The sequence below is a fragment of the Eulemur rufifrons genome, chromosome 7 (genome assembly GCF_041146395.1).
Source record: "Eulemur rufifrons isolate Redbay chromosome 7, OSU_ERuf_1, whole genome shotgun sequence".
NCBI classification, from domain to species: Eukaryota; Metazoa; Chordata; class Mammalia; order Primates; family Lemuridae; genus Eulemur; species Eulemur rufifrons.
Window position 1 is genome coordinate 37,035,476 of NC_090989.1, and position 13,291 is coordinate 37,048,766.

The 13,291-nt window shown below is 34.1% G+C and overlaps 1 protein-coding gene across 2 annotated transcripts in view; it reads left to right on the forward strand.

Moving 5' to 3' along the window:
• The window catches only part of CADM2 (cell adhesion molecule 2), a 294,110-nt gene that overhangs the window by 147,742 nt on the left and 133,077 nt on the right, over window positions 1–13,291 (forward strand). For both annotated transcript variants that reach the window (XM_069472457.1, XM_069472458.1), the window contains one exon: window positions 10,745–10,915. In XM_069472457.1, coding sequence (XP_069328558.1) covers window positions 10,745–10,915 — 171 coding nt within the window. The remainder of the gene's footprint in view (window positions 1–10,744; window positions 10,916–13,291) is intronic.

Sequence of the window (13,291 nt, forward strand, 5' to 3'; positions counted from 1 at the left end):
TCTAATGTGCACAATTATAGTGCCCACCCTGAGGCATCAAGCTTAGAGTCAGGTAATTTATATATATATATATTTTTTTTTTTTTCAGCCTAATGATGTACTCATTTTCATTCAGCATAAGAAAAAGTAGTACACAGAATATAAATTTTTTTTGGGAAAAGATGACAAATGAGAGTTGACTTCTCACTAGCAAACTTTTGGTTAATGGACCTTGAGGCTCACTCAAGGTACTCTCAAATGAAAATAGGTTATTACAAGGTTTTATCTGACCATTACCAAGTGAAAGGAGCCTAAGGGAATCTAGTTATAACCATAAAGATTACTCCTCAGATATAAAGAGTTCACTAATTGACCAGCTTCATAAAGACTTAGTTCCTTTCTGTCTCTGCTTCAACTACAACCGGATAACTGCTGCTTCTATTTTGCACATCATTTCTTTACCTCATGCATCACGCTTTCTCATTAGATTGGCTAAAAAATGGCCCTAATAGAACTTGATATGGGACAAGTGTGTCTTTGCATATGTGTGTGCACATGTGTTTGTGCTCAAGCACGTGTTTTTATCTTCCATTTCTTTGACTTCTTCAGGTTCTGGAACTCACACTAAGATATATGGTGGTAGAGAATCTCAAACAAGCTAGTTACTGATATCATTTAGTTTGGAGAAAAAGTTTCATGCTTACCACCCTGGAGATTAGGAACCCTTGGATCAGGTAATTCTTTAGGTTCAATCATGTCTGACTGGAGTAATACCTTACAGCACATGACAATCTATGAGAAAAGAACAGCTAGAAAAGAATTTGTGTAAGAGAGGAATTTATAATTAAGAGGCAAACCTTGATATGGGACACATTAAAAATTCAAATTTATTGAATATAGAAACTTTAAAAGACTAAAAATTTATTTTCACATTTATAAATAACATATATATATATATATATTTTTATATTTACAACTAAAAATTATTCTGGTAGTTTTAAAAGATTAAATAACCTCTAATAAAATACTGTGATCTGGAATTAGATTTGCAAAAAGATGATATTTCCTCCCATCCTCACATCTTTTTAGAGTTTTTTGTTTGTTTGTTTATAGTTGGGAGAGTGTAAACTTAGCCTGAAGTGTCCAAGATAAATTCCACACATTATGCAAAATATATCATCACAGCTCATGAACAAGCTATGTAAGTCGAAAAAATAAAGAACAGGCTAAAACCGATAAATGTTGCTTTTTAGTTCATTTTATTATTTGTGCAGAAATAATAAATTATATTCACATTGCTGCTGATTATTCAAAAGAAGTGATAACTAAAATAGAGAAGATTGTCTTAAGGACAAGCTAATCTCTTTCCTAGGCTATCACAACAAATTTTTAACTAATTTCCTCAGTAGTCATTTTTCTCCAAAACAGTCTGTATCCCATACTCCTTTGAAAGAGATTTCTGATGGTGTGAGGATCAGAGAAAAGATCTGCTATCATTAATACTTAGGGTGTTATTATTCTTGGTATTTTTTATATAACTATGGTCTTATTTGGAAAAAAAAAAACATAATGTGTTTACATATCTCCCTCCCTCAGTGAACTGGGATTTATTTCCTTATTTAACTTTTTACGTGCACAATCTGGAATGATAGCAAACACATGGCAAGTGCTCTAGGTTTTTATGCATAGAATTAATGAAACACTTGGGTTAATGTGGTCTCAGACTTTACCTTAATATTTTCAAGGGAGTTAGCTCTCTTTGTGTGCTGGATGCTCTCCGGGACTCAGCAACCGAGTTCTTAGTATTCTAAACCACAGAAAGCTAAATATAAATTTAAAGAAATATAGAATTAATGAGTCACTTGGCAGAAAATGAACTATAACTTTAACTTAATAAGTTTCAATGGAGATGACTCTACTCCTTACTGATTATTCTAGACTGAGCATCACAGTTCTTAGTGTTTTTCTAAGGTGCTGAATCTTAATAGATATTCAAAAGTTGCTCCTGTGCCATCAAGCAGTGATTGAACTTGGTCTTGTGATTTTGAGAGAGAGAGAGAGAGAGTATTTATAACTCATTTTCCTTTCCAAGGATTTGAATAAGTACAAAAAACACAGATTAACTAAAATAAAAAGTAACGACCAATGAAAATGGAACAACAGTATAGGAAAATAAGATAAAATCTAAAGTGAGATTAGAAAGCAAATTTTTAAAATAAATCCATTCTCATTTATCAATGTGGGATTACAAACTTTTATTAGTACATTTTATCTACAACAAAGAAAGACACATGATCAGTTAATTATGTCCACAAAGCAGTTGTACAACAGGTCTAACATTTCCTGGTACTGAGAGTAGAGAGAGAAATTTTCTCTCTGAGTCCACATGTTTTAAACAGTGGTCCCCAACCTTTTTGGCACCAGGGACCGGTTTCATGGAAGACAATTTTTCCATGGATGAGTGGCGGGGTGGGGGCATGGTTTCAGGGTAATTGAAGCACATTACATTTATTGTGCACTTTATTTCTATTATTATTATATTGTAATATATAATGAAATAATTATACAACTCAGCATAATCCAGTATCAGTGGGAGCCCTGAGTTTGTTTTCCTGCAACTAGACAGTCCCATCCGGGGATGATGGGAGACAGTGACACCTGAGGTGTGTTGCTTATGTCCAGTCTACTGTGTAATCCTGTTTTAGTTTCTGTCACTGCAGAAAACCCTCATTCACAAACGTAGGCTTTTCAGTGCCTTTGTGGCAATCTCAGGATAGTCCTCCTTTACTTTAATTCAGAATGTATGGAGAATTGAAGTTGTCTGAAACACAATTTTAAGGCCACCGTCATTTATGATCTCAAGCAGTTGATCCTCTTCTAGCATGGACAAAGTTGATTCACCTGATTTATTCACGAATGGGTCATGGGTCCATTCCTTCCCAGTTTGGGGGTCTTTAGTGGTTGGGAAGTAATGCTCAAACTCTTGAAAGCTGATATAGGTAATCATGCTCCAGCTGGTACAAAGAAGGCCCTGGTCAGTCTCTTTCAAAATCTCTGCTGCTGTTTGAAACATATTAAAAATCCGAATGTTCACTAGTCACCCCCATAATTCCAGTTTGGCTTTGAATGAAGCCACATTATCTGCCAACTTGAACACAGTTATCATTCTCCCCTGAAGTGACAGATTGAGTTCATTGAGCAGGTTGAATGTGTCACACAAGTAAGCAAGTTTTGCAACCCATTCTGTGTTACTGAAATGTGCTGCCAGTGGTGACAGTTATTCTAAAAGAAATCTCTGGAGCATCTCTCATAACTCAAAAACTCTGGCCACTGATCTACCTTTAGAAAGACATCCACTTCTGTGTATAAGACAAGACATGTGTGCTCTGCGTTCATCTCCTCAAAGAGCTGTGAGAACAGACGCAAGTGTTCTCACAGTGTTCTTTAAAGTGGTTGATACTTGTGATCACATCCTGCAAAACGCTGTTTAGTTCAAGTGACATTTTTCAGCTACCCAGCATTTCTCCATGGATGACGCAGTGCATAGACTCACATTCAGAAGCAACCTACTTGACCCAAGTAGTGAAACCAGAAAGCCATCCAGTTATGGCAGCCACTCTGTCCATGAACATATAAGCACAAAATGACCAGCTCAGTTTTCCTGATATGTAATCATTCAAAGACTTGAATAGTTCTTCATAGATAGTTCAATAGATCAACTCTTCACCAACAGTAAAGGGTTTCTTAGCTTTATCAATGCAGTTAGCCACTAAGAATGATGCTCTCAGTGCAGACATATTTGATGAATTGGTGGCCTTAAATAATTGCTTTTGTTCTTTGTGTTCATATTTTTTTTCTTTGCCACATGTGGCAAAGAAGTTTTGAAGTTTTCATGTCTTCATTGGATAGCCGGTTAACACATATTATACAAAGCAGGTTTGGAAAATGTGAATCATCTGTTGCAATGAACCTGTGATTTAAGTAGGGCTGTTAGTATTTTCTTTTAAATGCAGCTATCATTTTGTTGCAGTCTTAGAGTTTTCTTTTCGCTCATCATTGGGTCTTTCCCCTTTTACAAAGAAGCTCTCCAGCGATGTTTGTTTTTTACTCATTTTTGCTGGGGTTACCTTGTGAGCTTACCAAAACTGTGACTGAGACAAGTGCATAGTGCGAGAAAGAGGTGCAGACAGAAGTGGTAAATAAAATAATGGGCAGGCCATGCACAGACTAAAATAATTGTTGAATTCTGACTTAAAGCCTTCTGCCAGATACAGCCTAATTGTCACTTGTCACTCACTGATTAGGTTTTGATATGAGTCTGCAAGCAATTGATTTATGGTGTCTGCAGTCAAAACTATCTGCTGATGATAATCTGTATTTGCAGCCACTCCCCAGCACTAGCATCACTGCCTTAGCTCCACTTCAAATCATCAGGCATTAGATTCTCATAAGAAGTGTACCACCTATTAATAGATACCTTACAATAGGGTTCGCCCACCTATGACAATCTAATGCCTCAGCTGCTCTGACAGGAGGCGGAGCTGAGATGGATATGGGAGTGACAGGTAGCAACTGTAAATACAGATGAAGCTTTGCTGGCTCAAATGCTGGTTACCTCCTGCCGTGTGGCCAGTTTCTATGAGGCCATGGACTGAACCAGTACCAGTCTGTGGTCTGGAGGTTGGGAACCACAGTTTTAAATAATGTATATGCACTGACTATAGGCATCCCTGGGATATATACAGCAAAATTTATACAGCTGGTTCTTGTAGAACCTCTGAATGTAGACCTGTAAAACTACATTTAAGAGAAGTTTGATAAAATGTGCTAATGTTCTACTTTTCTGGATAAATTGAAAGAGAGATTTTAGAATATTTAGATAAATGAAGTACCTCCTCTTCATCAACCTTCCATAAACATTATTTCTCTCCTGTGACTTTTTGAGATCTATTAACAAGAGCTGTGTTTCAGTAATATTCTGTACCAAGTGGGATAGTTATTCTGTGTTGCCAAATAAAATGGGGCCATACCTTTAAGAGTCAGTTAAAAACCAGGACTACGATTGGCACTCTCTTATAAAAGCTGAGCATTACGAGAAGGATTTTAAGAAATACAACCCATTTCAGATTGGAATTGTATGAAGGACTCCTCATAGGAAGGAACGGAATTTGTCTCAAGAATTTGATGTGAGATCTTCTCCCATATACAAATGAATGTGGTTACCATACTTTACAGATCTAAAGTATAAGACATGACCTTGCTGTGTTTGGTCTGGAGAAAGTTTAAAGCAAATGTAAAAGGAAAAGCTTTGCTTAAACATTAAAGAAATTTTTTTTGTAAAATACCTTTGAATATTTAACTTTAAGACAATAAAAAAAATTGACAATCCCTCCCAAACTGGCTTTAAAATATGCATCTAAGTTTCTGAATGAATTAGGCAGACATTGTTACTATGTATACAATTGGAAAAAAGGATGGAGGAGTTGGTTATCTTCTAAAAATGATGCATTTAATTTTAGAAAATTTTTATTTATTTATTTTTTATAAATATTTTGGTTTTATTTATTTATTTATTTTTGCCTGGCTAATTTTTCTTTTTTTTTTTGTTTGTTTGTTTTTAGTAGAGACAGGGTCTCACTCTTGCTCAGGCTGGTCTCAAACTTCTGACCTCAAGAGATCCTTCCACCTTGGCTTCCTAGAGTGTGAGGATTACAGGTGTGAGCTACCACACCCAGCCTAGTTCTAGAAAATTTTATCTATAGAACTGTTAAGCAATAATTACACATGTCCAATTCTCCAATACGGTCACTCCTAATTTTTGGCAATAAAGCCAAATCTCATGTAATGTTCATGTTTTCTATTTTCTGTTCTCTATGACAAGTGTGCAGGCATTCAGCTCACTGGCAATGACATCATATCATTAAAGTAACATGAGTAGCATTTATGTGAATCCAGAATAAATTTCCTGAATTCTCAAGCTGAAATTATCATCTGGTCCATCCAAAACCACTGTTACAAACCCTGACTCTGAAAATAATACTAAAGTTCAAGTTCTGTATAAACATTAATATCTGGATCACACTGAGAACTGATATTTTATGGAAAGATTTGAATGTCTAAATGTCCAGATGACTTTGTTTTCTAGCTAACCTGAGTCAAGACTTTTTACCTTCTACATTTTGGGAGATCCAGGAGTCTAACTCACACTTAAATTTGCCATTTTTTTTCACACCTTAGACCTTGGTGAGACAAAAGATCTAAAATCCTGAATATAAGCAGATTGCTATTCTACCAACCAAGTCTCATAATAACAGATAATATTATAAAAACTCTATTAGTTAAAGTCTTTTAGAGTTCAGCAGGAAATGTTTAGGAAAACAATTTTTGTTGAGAAGCATAATTGAGGAATTTTCTCCTAGTCACATTTGAAAAAATTTTCTGACACATACAAAGGAGGCACAATAGTATAATGAGACACTATGTGGCCTCAACCAGTTTTAAAATTACCAACACTCAGCCATTCTTGTTTCATCTATACCTGTATCTACTTACCACTCAATTATTATTATAATATCTTACAGTTCTTATTTTTTTTTTTATTTCAGCTTATCATGGGGGTACAAAAGTTCAGGTTATATATATTGCCCATGTCCCACCCATCCCCCGAGTCAGAGCTCCAAGTGTGTCCATTCCCCAGACAGTGCGCATTGCATTCATCATGTAGTTATACCCATCCCCACCCCCCATCCCATCCCCCCAAGTCAGAACATTCAAGCCTGTCCATTCCCCAGACAGTGTGCATCGCACTCAGTATGTAGTTACAATTTACACACATTGAAATGAACTAATTGTTAACAACAACAAAAACTCTATAAAATAATTCAAAGAGGTTTATTCTGAGTTGAATACATGTGACCAATGGCCCAGAATACATGGCTCAAGAGGTCCTGAAAAAAATGTGCCTGAAGTAGCTGGGTGGCAGTTTGACTTTATATGTTCATAGAGACAGGAATTACACATAAAACAGTAAATCAATAAAGAGAAGGTGTACATTGGTTTGGGCTCAAAAGGTGGAACATCTCAAAGCAGGAGCTTCGAAGTTATAGGCAGGTTCAAAGATTCTTTAATTTGCAAATTTTTTAAAGCAATGAAGCTTTGTCTAAGGGTTTGGAATGTTTTAAGTTAGGATAGGAAAGTCTGTTATCAGACACAAGCCACCAGATAAGCACCTACACTCAAGTGATCTGTTAAGGAAATTCATGGCTTGCAGGTCTGATTTAGCCTTTGTCTCTCATGCCCTTAGGTCTTGTTAGTGACTTAGTATCTAATTGTTATGCAGCCTATTGAATGAGAATCTGTATTTGAACATGTTCTGAAACTGATTCCTATGCACTTGCAATTTTGAGAAACACTTGCTCTTGATCACAATGTAATATAACTGACATGTCAAAAGGGAGGGAAATGGAAAGCCTCTAAAACAAGATAGAGCATAAAATCAACAAACTATGAAGCATAAAGGAAATTTCTATTGGTTCTACAACTGGAGCACATCAGTTATTTAAAAAAGGTAGATAGCAAAAATAGAGGTACATTTAAAGTATCATTTCTTTTCTGTTTGGGTACTGCGGTTAGCATAAAATATGGGAAAAGATATTGTGAGTGTTTTTTTCTCAATGTTTCTTCCTGTTCATCTTTGGCTTCTAGTAACCCTATAATCTACCATATAAGCCAATATTAAAAGCAACAAATTACACTTTTGTTTATTTTATTTGAATGATGCTCATTAAAATTGTATGTTATATACAATTACTATCAAATTTTATATGTCTAATTAATATTACATTAAATGAAACTTTTGTAAAGAAAATAAAGAAAGCAGATGTGTAGGTTCTTAAAATGCAGCTGTTATTAAAATTAAGCAATTAGTAGTAATATTTTGGAGTAATTCCTCATATATTGTGTAACATAATTGCTAAGTGATTTGTTAAGGAGCCTAAATTTTCATGCTCTGACATTGCTTAGAGCTAGAAATAAGCAAATATCAGGCATAGATTTATAAGAAAAAAAAATATATAAAAATGAGGAAACGTTTTTGTGTAAATCTGTAAGACATTAAAAAGTAAGAGCATCATAATTTTTAAATATTGCAAAACACAAAAATATGTCTGTATTATTCTGACATATTGGCTGTAAAAAGGTCACTCCATCTTTTATTCTGATATTTTTTAACTAGAATTGTACCGGATTATCAAATGCAAAAGTCTCAGTAAACGACTTCAGAAAAGATGAGATACTTCATCATTCCTATGTTTATGAAAAGTGCTACATAAAACCCTGTATCTTGTGTGATTTATTTATAGTTAAAAGACAGAGTTGAGATTTTATGCTTCTGTCTCCCTTTCTAAATATTAGAAATTTTCTTAACCTCCAAAATTTCCTAAGACACATAATATATTTTTGTGGTAAAAATAGTAATTAAGTTAATTAAGTAATGTTTTTATTAATATGTGAATACAATCATATTTTCAAGAACAAGACATAATTGTTTCAACTCGTTTATCCTTTATTTACATTTATTTTAGTGTTGAGCCTAAGTATACTGAGTTATAGAAATGCCCCCTGTATTTCAGGAGACAAGATTTGATTTCAGAAGTCAAATAAGGCTTTGCCTTAAAGAAAAAAATAAATGTGTTAGTTCAGAAGCTGCCTGGCCTCAGGAGGGCATCTCATTGGTCAGTAACAGCTGCACTTCAAAGAGACAGCTGTAAACTGGGTCTATGGTTCTCACCTGTTTTGAAAGACAAGACAGGCTTCACCTAAGGCCATGGGTTGCCGGAGCTGACCGACAAAGACCCCCGGAGATAAGAGCTGATCAAATAGATATGCTAATGCCCAAGCCTGGCCCAGAGGGAACCATGAGGTTAAAGTAATTAACTTAAACCACAGCTCATGTTGACTTCTGAGATCCTCTCTCTCCAAGAACACAATCACTGGAGCCAAGATGTCTCTGTTTTTTGCTAAAGTAATAGCCTTATCATAAAACTTAGAAGTTTGCCCTAAGAAGATTTTGTAACTCATTGTTCCCCTAGATAGAGTTAGTTAAAGGATCTGTAGTAGCCTTTTAGAAGACTTTGACCCTAAACCAAACTGCCTGCTAGTATGTAAATCCTGTTGTCCTTGGCAACAGGAGCCTGTATCTACCCTATAAAATACCTGTGTGGAGTTTCAGTCTTTGATATATTTTTGCAGGAAGAAATACATCCATCCGGACACCCTCCCTCTGTCTATCTTCATAAACCTTTACTTCATAAACTATATCTTTGGCCCTGTTTATTATTATTTTTTTTTATTTCTGTTTCCCACTATTTTTTCATCCTTTGCGAAGACTCCTTCCTGAGAGACCCAACTGGAAGAGAAAAACCTCTTTGCGGGGAGCATAGCTAACTCCCTGCATTTTAGTTTTAAAAATCAATCAATAAAATAAAGTTATACTTCTCTGGAAATAAGTAAAACTCAATGAACCATATGTATATCTACTCATCAAATACTTCCAATTTAATGTTATTTTTTAAAGTCAAATTTTTTTAATAAGGCACAAAAATGGAGAAACTGAACTTAGATTATTCATTTGTTGTTATTAATATATGTTTTAATGTTTTTAAAATAAATTATTTAATGCATGCATAAAATCAAATATTTTATGCATTTTGTGAAAAAGAAATTGTTTCCTGAAAATCTCATTGTTCATTTGATATTGAATGATGGAAAAAAAAACTTAGAGAAAGCATAAGAAAATTGAACTCATTTTTCACTCAACTACGTTTAAGATCTTGTTATAATGATATCTTAACCTTAACCTATCATTTTGATTTCTAATCCCTTAAAATTGCCCTCTTTTTATCAGCTTCTTCAGACTTGAGAAATTACAAATTAAATGAAAATATTATTAAACCTCTTTGCCACAAAGTACAAATAATCCCTAAGTGCACCATTTAATGATGGATCTGAATCATGCACAGTAAATTTGAATGTCGTAAGTGATTTCACATCTTGAGGAAAGTGCTCTCATTCATGCTGAAATAAATTTCTCAGCCAAATCAAGAGCATTTATCTCAATGTAAATTTCCCTGCAAATATATATTTAAATATTCAAAATATTCAGGTGACTATACTTCTTTTCTTTACCAAAAGGGACAACTTTCTCATCCTCGGTATTCTTTAGCAATTTCTGCTCACCTCATATTGTTCATATCAAAATCATAGCTCAGATGTCTTAATACTTTCTTTTAGGCATAACCAGATAGTTGAGAGTTTATTCTTCTTAACTATGTTTGTGGCTGAGATAATTAAGATTATCTTTTAGTTAAATTTCAATCTGAGAGAAAGGAAAGACTACTTTTGTAAAATGGCGTTTTTTAAATGGAGTATATAAAAGTATCTTGTACCTGATTATAATCTAGGTAAACCTGATACCTAAGAAAGAAATTCTTTGGCCAAAGGGATAAATCAGATTAACTCATACTTCTAGTTATGTGATTCAGCCTTTTATTTTATTTCTGTTTAACTCTTAAAATTTAGTTCTAAAGTAGTTATATTTTCATTTGATCAAATTGAAATGTATTAAATATTAAAGTAACAAATATTTGCTTTGTAAAAATTGATAACGATAGAGAGGTGTTTCCAGTGTCTTGAGTAAATGAAATCTATATTACATTTATATTTTGAAAGATGTCACAGAATTTTTAAACTCATATTTTATTTTCAGATGTAAAATATTTAAAAGAAGAGGATGCAAATCGCAAGACATTCACTGTCAGCAGCACACTGGATTTCCGAGTGGACCGGAGTGACGACGGAGTGGCAGTAATCTGCAGAGTAGACCATGAATCCCTCAATGCCACCCCTCAGGTAGCCATGCAGGTGCTAGAAATACACTGTAAGTAAACGCTACGCCTCCCTTCTTTATCTTGGCAGCAAATCTCTTTTTCTGCATCTAAAATAATTCCAAAATTACCTGACATTATAGCAAAATGTGCATCAAAATCTACAGCAACTTGAAGTGAAACTGCCCTCAGTATTAATCCGGCAAAAGACTGTACTTCTTGTTTGAATGTCATTCTTGACAATAATGAAAAATAAAGGAGATCTCATAAGGTTAATATTACTAACCATGTTCCAAATCATAGTGAGATATATATGTGTGTATGTGAGTGGGAGAGGAAAAGTGGTAATGGGGCAAAATCAATGAGAATTGGGAATCTTAGAAGGACCTTGATGAAATTTGTTATATTGTAATAACTTTGTTATATGTAAATGTGGCTTCCCAGTTATGCTTTTAAAATTAGACTAGTTTTTGCCTTCTATAGGACATACACTAAGTCTCTATAAATATAGAGATCTTCATAATGTTTTCTTCATCATCATTATTTACAATTAATAATACGACATTACTTGCATAACTCCAATAGAACAGAGGCAGTACTACATGCTTTGCTGGAATTATTTCATTGAGTACTCATATAGTAGACCATTGAGTATTTGCTCTCATTAGTCACAAGATACACATTAGGATTCTGAAAATTATAGACACTGAGTCACATAACTAGCAAATGTTAGATTTGCAATCATGGCATTTTTAGTATTTATCAAAGTCGTAGGGATATAGTAGATAATTTACAAATATTAATAAAAATGAAAGTGAATGAATTGAAATATGTAAGATAGAAAAGAGTGGAAGAGAGGAGATCATATTTTTTCAACTGCATTATTTGACTTTCTAGTTAATGAAGATTTTTGTTTGCCTTTTCTATCTGTCATGAAATTCATAGCTTGTGCTTAGAATTTGTGTGTGATATACAATTATGTTCAATTCTAAAATGATGAATTCTAAGTACTGTTCTTCTAATATGTCTCATTGCATTTTGTTTCCATTTATTTATTCAATAATTATTGAGTGACTACTACATAACAGACATTGTTTGGGGCACTGGAAGTTACAAAAATGAGCATAAAGAATAACAATAAAACAAATTGAATTTGTCTCCAAGTGTCAAAATCACCACCACAATCACCACCAATAAGAACAACAGCAAACTTCATTTCTTTTACAGTATCCATTCTAGGTAGGAATGACAAAAATAAATAAATAAATAAATAATATATTATAGTCTGGTACATACTGATACTTAAAGCAGGGTAGGGTGACAAGGAGGTGGAAATGGGGGTTAAGAAAAGTGAGTATGTGTGTGTAATGCAGAGGGAAAGGAAAAGTAGAAAGGTCCAGAGGTAGGAGACTTCTTATTTTTATTTCTAGGTACAACAAGGATACCAGTAAGATCAGACCAGTGAGGTCAGAGTAGAATGGATTAGGGGAAAAATAGGGGGTACTAGGAGAAGAGATCCGAGAAGTACCAGGGTGACCAAAATGTTAATTTTGTTACTTTTTATAGAGAAAATGACAATCTGATAATATGCTCATTGCTTTTTAATTATTCTTAGTTTAGTAGTTATTGAAAATATTATAGTGTTTAAATACTTTAAATTATATGAGGTTAGTTTCATTAATTTACCTTCCGCTCTCCTTGAGGCAGATTCAGAAATGAGCATACTTTAGAGCCCACATGGAGATTATCTCCCAATTTCAGCATTTATTTGACTGTGACCTTGGGAGAATTACTGAAACTGGTTGAGCTTTGATTATAAACTAGAGAATTAATTCCTGTAAGGAGACAACTTAAGTCAAGTTCATGGCATTTAATAGACTTTGAATAAATGTCAATTGCCTTCCCTTTTCTTTCTTTTTATTTCTGGGTATATGTAAGAAAGAGTTAGAAGAGACTTGTTACAGTGCTTGAGGTTTTGCTATGTAATTTTAAAGAAGGTTCTGGATTGGGTGCTGTCAGGTTTGGGGGCATTTGAGTAATGGGTATATGAGTAATTTTGCCTAAAAAACAGAGATATTAAAGCAGAAGTAGATTTGCTACTATAAAGATGCAGTTATTAATCATGCTAATTTTTGTGGCTATTAAATGTCCTGTTCTCTGTCTTGTTTCACACCTGGTCATGGGGTGATAGGATGAACTTGCCTTTTTCTTATTCTACAGTCACAGAGTCCCTTTATCTGTTTACTGTTTATATTCTGGAAAATCGTTTATGTTTGTTGAGAATATTTCATTTTGTCAGGTGCTAACTGACAGTTGCCAAGATCATTTTCACTGCCTTGGGCACCTAAAGTGGAACTTACTGGGCATTGTTAGTTATTCACCATATTTCAATATGCATTATTAAGCAAAATTTCATGGAGGAAGGCAAT